Genomic DNA, 8943 nt, shown 5'->3' with positions numbered 1-8943 from the left:
TCATACCACATGTTACATTAATAAAGACATACACAACGGACATAGATTTTAAAAAGACAACAATTTTATTCCACCCATAAATCACTTAGGACTCAGCTGGTCTGCAGTTGTGTCAATGTTCACAATCAAAACTTTCTATTTCTGCGAAGCCGGCGTGATCTATGGGACATCCTCGTCCACGGTCTTCTCAGCTGGTACTTCAGGCCTATCTACATAATCACTTCCTGGGTTTGTTGAGGTACCCCGAAGGTAATGCTAAGCAGGGTAAGTAGGCTATATAATTCACTTCACTCTGGACATTTTGCTGCCCCCAAACACGCGTTGCTGCTATTGTCCAATACATGATTTAAAGGATTTATGTGCTCTAGTACCATTGCTTTGATAATAAGCTTCTTTTGTTGTGGGCTGTTACATTGGTTAAAAAGGGTAGGTTATGCAATAAGCTGTAGCAACAGTATTTAAACCATGCCTCCATATTTACTTGCTCATTTTTGTAGAAAAATGCTTAGAAAGATGGTGTGTAAATGCTGGAACAGTAAGACAAATATCTCTGGGGATACCCCCAACCCCCTGAACTGTTTTTTACTTTCACAAAAGATAAATTGTAAATTAAAAAAAAAATAACTCGGTCTGCCACTGGATGCTACATGCAAAAAAGCAAATTCCGAACCAAAAATGTAAATAAAGAATAGCACGTGGAGCCCCCCTGGGTAGCTACGGGACCCTAGGACACCGCCTAGTTCGCCTATGCCACGAGCCGGCCCTGCCCCCTCCACTTACCTCCTCCTCACAGCCTCTGCGCGAATGAGAGCCGCTATCTCCGCGCAATAACAAACACAGCGCTCCTGCTTTCCTGCGCCTGGCGTGAAGTACTCGCTCCTGGTCGCACCGTAAACGACCGCTGCGTAACAGCCACCAGCCCCGCGTTCGGCTCGGACATGATCCCGGTGATCCGGAGATGAGGCTCAGAAATGGCACCTTCCTAACGGTCTTATTGTTTGGACTATGCGGACTTATATCGCTGTCCTGGTACACCGCATTCAGCAATTCCAAAGGTAAGGTATCCTCACCACGGGGGTACGGGGCGGGGGCACGGTGATATATCCACTAGGCTTGGCTTTAGCGATAGTAGATGGGCTATTAATTTGTGTCTGATGGAAATAATAGATTCGTATCATTAGATAGGTACATTGTCTGTTGTAGATTTCCCTTGATTTGTGCTGACTGCTGAAATATGCATTGAATCACAGAACTGATAAGGCACTGACTGGTGGCTCGGTGTCTGAGTCTACCTTTGTCGTGAACGCTTTTGAATCAGCGATACGGAAGACTCTGCGGAGTAGCTCCTGTAACCAGAAGGCCTTTACACTGTTACTTCATTATTAATATATACAAATTCTTATGTACAAGCTCTTTCAAACTGTTTCACACAAAATAAAGGGGATTTTGGTTTACATTGCAGGCGAAACACGACTGTATGTTACACAACATTCAGAGACAAAACCCCCCAAAAAAACAATTACAATGTAAGAAATTCCCTAGATCTGTTTTAAATTATACGGTCTGTGGCACACTAGAGTGATTTAGACCTCATGCTGGTGCTTCAGCATAGATCGTTACGTTTTATTCCATTGTTGTGGACTACGCCAAAATACTATTCGGCTGGGGCAAGTCTGTATACAGGTAGGAAGAGGCGAGTTGTGACGAGTGTTAACGTTAATCATGTTTGTGAAATTCCCCCAAGTCTGCCTGTGCGTGTTCCCCTCTCCAAGTGCAACTGGAATCTGACAGGATAGTTACAACCCCACTACTTTTTTTTTTAAGCAAATATTTTATTATTTTAGTCTATTATCAACTTTTTTCATTTTCTTACCCACGTTTGGCAAACGAGGCGAGTGATGCAGACACATAACCTATTGTTCATTTGTAAGCGAGATTGTGCTTAAGTGTGGGCACCCTGTGAAGTTTGTTTTGGTTTTCATACTGGGTTGACAAGCTTACTCTTTGAAAATGCTATACGCATGCAAACACTTTTTAGATTTGCTCATTTCAGTATCTCCTATGAACTAACCTTCAAAACGGTAGCATGGTAGGAGGTGGATCTAAAGGTGTAAAAGCTCAGCTTGTGGAAGGACAAGATGAGAGCGAATCCATTATGCGATATGCGGACACATCTACCTGTGCGTTGGGAGATCAGAACTTTATCCGCCTGCCGACTGAGACGACTGTCGGCTCTGTTACGTCAATCATTCTTCACAAAAGGCATATAGTAAAGGCATGACTGACGGCGGGGCGGGGGGGGGGGTGGTACAGAATACCTGCGTTTGGATATTCTCAAGCAATGATGTGTAATAATATGAAGTGATTATCTGTCATAGCCCTTGTTTAATTACTAGTCCTGTTTTTGTGTGGAGTGAAATTACTTTGTGTGCATACATTTCAAATCTCCTACCTATTTCTTGAAAGTACTCCCACAACAAATTTTGATATCCTGCATTTTTTTGCTTAACTATCAACAATTTGCATTTGTGTGGAAGAGAGAGTGAGAATATTTAGAGGGTTTATTCTGTGCTTGAAGTATTCACACACACATCCATTGTCAGTTTCCCTGAAGTCGGTTTGGTTTTCAGTGCTCACCAGAATGCACTTCCGCTTGTTGAGATTAATGCCCATAACTACAGTGGCCACCGCATGGCTCCATTCATACGTCATAAATGTAAGCATTTCTATCTCCATCTTCCTGATCGTCTTCATCTCCATCATCACCGTAATCTCCCCGCACTCGTTCAATCCACTAATCTCTCAATCTCCTTGACATGGTAGCCTACATCTCCCGTTCCTTCTTGCACACCGTGCAGCAGACGGCCTGTGGCTGCCGTGGTTGTGTTGCTCTGCTGCTCTGCTGCACAGTCTGTCTGCTAGAGATGCTAATGAAGGGGAGAGAGAGAGACACACAGATAGAGAGAGAGAGAGAGACAGACAGACACACAGATAGAGAGAGAGAGAGACAGACAGACAGAGAGACACACAGAGAGAGAAAGAGAGGGGGGGAGAGGGGGAGAGAGAGAGAGAGCGAGAGAGAGAGAGAGAGAGCGAGAGAGAGAGAGAGAGAGAGAGCGAGAGCGTGCACACACCGGTGAGAGCATGCTGGGTTTGATTAATTCAGTCTGGCTAATGGTTTAACATGAACCCCAGTGGCACAGGGGACTTCTGTTCCTACGGGCTTTAGGCTGACTCAATCAACTGCTGAAAGAGGAGACAGGATCTGAGTCACCAGTTACCTGCTAACTCCGCTCCAGAGACTCACTGAAGGCTTAGGGTGTTTAGGTGGGCATCTTCATCCATACCTGACAGCTCTCCCAAGGACTCGACATACTAAAGTGTTCAAGTATTTGAAATAATATTTTGGGCTGATAAGCAGAAAGCAGAAAAGACAACAACTTGAAATTACCAGATCTATTTAAAGGCAGACAACCTTTTGTGTCTTTTAACACCGCACAAAATCCAGCCTCTCCCACACTGCCACTGCATTACAGGGATTAGGGTAGGCCATTGCTGCAACTCATCACTGATCAACATCTTCGGACCTTCCTCTGTGCTTTTGTTGGTTGTGTTACTCGTTCCAATAGTTTCATGTCCTGAAAGGTGCTGCTATTGCTTCCCCACCAACAGACATGTACACAAAGACATGAGTCATTTAAAGGCAAGTCTGGTGAAACGTTGGTCATTTAGCTAACAGCCAGTCACATTATGCACCTCCATTCTGTGTTCCCCGAAGCAACATGCTGATTTGCCTGGGATTGTGTATGGCTCAGTATGAGCTACCACTGAAGATGGTGACTGAGGCCCTGGATGCAGGGCAATGGCAGCTCAGTGGTGATGCAAGGTGGTGACTTGCTGACAGATGAAATAGGATCGTCCCTGCCCAGTCCGGACGTTTTCTGTGGATACTGAAGTGTCTTTGTGTAATGTGCGTGTGTGTTTCATCTCACGTGTGTACCTGCGTTGTTTGCGTTTTGAGTTTATCCATGCTGGGAAAGACCCCATCTTTTTCCTCTCAGTTTCGCAAATGTGATTAGATGCACTGAGAGAGGCCTCTGTGCTCGCTGGGCGAGGTCAGAGTGTTTTAAAGGCCGCATGCAGAAAGGGAAGGCAGGCCCAGTAATGAAAGCTAATTCAATTGGATGCGATTAAGTGCGCCACACAGTGTGCTCATTGTCCGGTGTCCAATCAAGGCCTGGCATTTTGTTCACTTGAAGTACATGATAAATGGAGCTGAGTTTTAAGTGTGTTTGCAATGGGGTGGTTTTGGGGGATGGAGGAGGGGGGGGGGGGGTCTCCTTTCTCTTGTAGTCCTGAGAGAGATAGAGGTCTGGGTTGAACCAGTGTTATCTCCCCCCTTTACCCATCTTTTGCCTGCCTCTTCTAGTGGGCAGGTATCACATGGCATGATCCCTTTCGGAGCCAGAGCGGATATTCCCTGGTCTGTGTGTGTGTGTGTGTGTGTGTGTGTAGGGAAGTGTGTGAGAGTGTCTGTCTGTACAGATATACCCCATTCTCAGTGCTTCCATTGATAGCAACCATTAGATAACGGAAAGAGAGTGGTGTGTGTGTGTGTGAGTGTAAGAGAGCATTATCTTCGAAAGTCCCTTGAGTGTCAGTAATACAGAGAAACTAAATGGTTAAGTGGTATGTGTGTGAGAGATTGTGTGTCTGTGAGCTCACATGGAAAAAGAGAGTGGGTGTCTTCAAAATAGTCCTAGTTTAATTGTCTCAAAGCACTGAGAGGTCTAACCACCGAGAAAAAAAACATGAAAGACCTGTTTTGTCTACAGAACATAGAATCGCCTTTAATTGAAAAGTGAGTCTGTGTCCTATGTTCTAATGCTACACTTTTCACGCATTTATTTTTTCCATTAATCCGATTTGTCATGTTGGGCTCTCGGTGCCACGAAGTGATTCCTTTGAAGACGGCAGACAAAAGGCATAGCGGTTTTAGATGAATAAAGGACTGTCAGGATTCCTCAGCGTCGGACGACATGAATAAAACACAAATGTGTCGCCTGAGACGTGTTGTCTGGAGGAGCACGAGAGCGAGCGAATGAGAATGAAAGTTCCGTGCCGGTAAAAAATGTACGCGTCGGGCCGAGCGTGACCAACCAGGCTAATGAGAGAGGTCAGCTCTCACCTGGTTCGAACCGGCTGCGTTGCCTAGGTGACGCAAGTAGTTCTCTGCGGAGTGGATGAGTCGCATTCTCTCTCCCACCTGCGAGGAGTCAGGCAGCAACACAAAGGGGGCAGCCTGCCTTAGTTCACGTGTTCACAGAAGTAATTACTGCTGATTATTTTATCTGACGCACACCTAAAAATGTAGTTATTAGTACATTTCCACAAGAAAATCTGAATGATTTTCTTCTTTATTGCAATTACGCCTGAGGGCATCCATTTAATATATTCCCATCAGCAGGCTATAATATGGCTATGCGCTTTTTCACCTTTTATTGTCGCTCGTTTACTGAAATAGTGTTTCACCACATCACGTGGGCCATAACATGAGCATACCCACGGGGGTGCTTTATTTCACTAATAAATTAAGAGGTAATGATCCCAGGAACTTATCATTAATGATGATGTTGAGCAGCTAATTCCATCTAAGCCTGCGTTCAGCTTACTTCCACTTCCACTCTCATTTCATACCTCAGGCTTGACGTTTAGTTTGAGTTTTTTTTTTTTCATCCTTATTTATCCCCCTCCCCTTCCCCTTAAACCAGAAGCCACTGATATAACGGTTATAACACCCAGTCCGATTTAAGACATGGGCATGTGTCCCATAGCATATGTGTGTCCATCAGACAGGTGGGCCTCATTCACTTGCCTCAGGAGCTCATAAAACTAGTGAAGTACTGCAGATGGCAAAAATGGCCTTCTAGCTAGTAAAACCTGGGCAGTGTTTTAAGTGCAGTTGCATTTGCACATTTTGTACAAGTACAATGTGCATACTTTATATTACATAGACTGCTGCGCTCGGGTTACCCTCGGTAACTGTACTGAAAACAGATGATTCATTCAGGCACCTTTCAGTTTCGTATTGTTTTACTTACATACGCATACACAGTCACTAAATGTTAACATGCTTATTAATGCCTATGCTGTTGTTGTTAATGTTCGTTCCTGTAGTTCGGCTGGTAGAGCATGGCCCTGACCACTATGACCACAAAGGGTATGGATTCATTACCCAGGGATCACACTGACTCATAAAATGAATGCAGGTACTTGTAAGTTAATTTGGATAAAACCAAGTGCAAAATGTAGAAGTGCAGGAAATATATTTGAAATCTAATTTTCTCAGCCTTTCAGTCTTTCCCCCGAAGAGCGGGCAAATCATTTTGTTCTGACCTTTTCGAAACACGCATGTCTTAACGCTTGACTTTAGTTATTCTGCTTACACAGGGAAGGAGTGAAATTGGGTCGGAGGCTGGAGAGGGGGGGGTTTGAGTCATTCCTTTTTCAGACGCCTGAGCACGCGTGGCCGTTGTCATGGTACTAGTCTCGGACATATACCCCAGAGCGAGCCAGGGCAGGAGGGCGGAAAATTGTTTCAATTTTTCTTGTTAGCGGCAGAGACGCTTGCGGGTCTCGTCTCACCTCACCAGAGGCCGTGGCTCAGAGAGCTCAGACAAACTCTGTTGTTTTAAACTTCATGACCTTGATTTCACCGCAGAGGTTGGGATTAACACACACCGCAAACGCAGAAGAATAACACCTGTGTGTATACATGAAACCTGAGGCAGGCCTGCGGAGTGAGGCGTAGCTGGAGCTGCTCAGCTACCTAAGTGCCGAAGAAACAATCACAACGGCAGTGTGCTCAAATAATAGTTTCTATGTCTGTCGTTATTATTCTTTCACACCTTGTTTGGATGGTTGCTGTCAGTAGATGTGCATGTTGGGCTGTGTTTATGCGTCCACCTTCATTGCCTCGGAAGAAATTCTGTGTGTTTTTTGTTCACTTTTCTCTACCTTTATCGATTTCAAAGCCCAAATGTGAATGTCTGTTTTAATGTCTGCCTCCTTGTTTCTGTCATAATTTCTTGTGTAAGGGAGACACAAGAGGTGGCTAATTCCGTCTCCCAGGGAGACGTAAAGTAATTACTCCCAACTCCGGCCAGCTCACGTTCTCAGGTGTCCGGTGGTGGCGCGGCTCCAAGCGTGCCCGTAATGATGCCGTCTCATGAATGATGCATCGTCGTCGTTGTGGCACCATTAGAATGTGTGTGTGCGCGCTCTGGATACCTGCCAGTGTCATACTGTCACCACCCCGTTCTGCAAACATTGGTCTAACACCGCAGCTTTCTGACACCGCTGGTAGAAATGCCTGATGAAATGAAAATGTTACTTGGGAAAGAGAAATAGAAGCTGTCCTGACATATTCATGGTCCTGATAAGAGCTAGGAAGAAGCTGTGAAGTGAACATGAAGAGGTATTTGCCAGTGTGCGGGAGTGCTTGTCAGTGAAGGAGAATCTTGTACCTGTCTCTCCATCTCTCCAAGAGTCTCTTCTGTTCTGGAAGGGGGGGGGGGGGGGTGTCTGCATTCAGTGTCTTCAATGCCAGATTATGCCATGACGTTTGAAGGGTTTTACATACGAGGCCCCGTTCGTGTGTGTGTGTGTGTGTGTGTGTGTGTGTGTGTGTGTGTGTGTGTGTGTGCGCGTATGCATGTGCGCCTGTGTAACTCAACAGCCCTGAAAGAATGTGTTAAATTATTCAGTATCAGAGCGTCTCGCTGGCTGGCCAAGAACACTCGAGGTGCAGCCGCTACAGCAGCAGCAGCGGAGAGCTGAGAGTGAAGTGGAGCGGCTGGAAGACAGACAGACAGACAGACAGACAGACAGACAGACACAGACAGACAGACAGACAGACAGACAGATGTATGGACAGACAGATGTATGGACAGACAGACAGATGTATGGACAGATGGATGGAAGGAGAGCGAGGAAAAGAAAGGTGAAGAAAGATAAAAGTACATGGACGGTTGGTATCTGGGAGGAAGAGAACTGACTGATGGGAATGTGGGGGGGCTTGAAGTACGGTGTCTGGTGAGGGCTGCAGCACGGGGTGCAGTTGACAGAGAAGCAGTGTCTAAAAGGGTTTGGATTGGAACAGTCAGCAGCATGTGTTTGTTCAAAGACCCCCTCAGTGCAGGTCACGTTTTTAAACTTGTTAATATGCCCATCTGGTGTCCATTCGCTATATGATACACAACATATGAGGGAGATAAGCAGTCAACGCCATGGCTGAGTATTTCCACCCTGGAACTGCAGTGTACCAACGACAGTCTCAAAAACACAGAATCAGTCAACCTGGGTGTCATATGTCACAGACCTAAGGAACTATTCCCGTCAGGAGGGAGGGGCAACGTCAGTATACATGTATATATAGTATTATATTACTTACGATGAACTAAATGGCTTTCTTCAGAGACTTTCTATGGTGTTAAAAACGTTTCTCCCTAACAGCACATCTGGATGTTTATCATTTCAGTCTAGCTAAGTCAGAACTGGCGATCTGGACCAAAGTTTATCGAACGTTAGCAAAACATAATTAGCTGTTAGATAACGTGGCCAAGGAGCTAATTTGCGGGACTATTTTGCAAAGGTTTAGAGCTACATCCAAGCCTTTTTTCAGGCCATGAAGGGATTTTGAACACCAGATATTCAGCTGCACACGGACAAACTCAAGAAATCATTTACGGGCAAAAAGGGAAACCGACCACTACTGCCCTGCCCTTAGGAGTTCGGAGGGGGAGGGGGGGGGGGGGGGTGCAGGCATAACTCAATGTTAGACTTTGGCTCTGAGTGCTTCCCAGTCGGTCAATCTGGGACTGCCACCCCCCCTTCCCCCCTCCCCAGCTGAAAGTGAGAGAAGGGCTTTAGCCTGGGGGCAGG

At 45.7% G+C, this 8943-nt stretch overlaps 1 protein-coding gene across 1 annotated transcript in view; it reads left to right on the top strand.

Moving 5' to 3' along the window:
- Positions 1-763: 763 nt before the first annotated feature.
- mgat4b (alpha-1,3-mannosyl-glycoprotein 4-beta-N-acetylglucosaminyltransferase B) overlaps positions 764-8943 on the top strand; it is a 114576-nt gene continuing 106396 nt past the window's right edge. Inside the window, exon 1 of the mRNA XM_031586871.2 lies at positions 764-1055. Within this exon, the coding sequence (XP_031442731.1) occupies positions 959-1055 (97 nt within the window). The 5' untranslated portion in view covers positions 764-958. The remainder of the gene's footprint in view (positions 1056-8943) is intronic.

Source organism: Clupea harengus, chromosome 20, assembly GCF_900700415.2.
Source record: "Clupea harengus chromosome 20, Ch_v2.0.2, whole genome shotgun sequence".
Taxonomy (NCBI): domain Eukaryota; kingdom Metazoa; phylum Chordata; class Actinopteri; order Clupeiformes; family Clupeidae; genus Clupea; species Clupea harengus.
The sequence above is the reverse complement of the archived record's forward strand: the minus strand, read 5'-3'. Positions and strand labels throughout refer to the sequence as shown.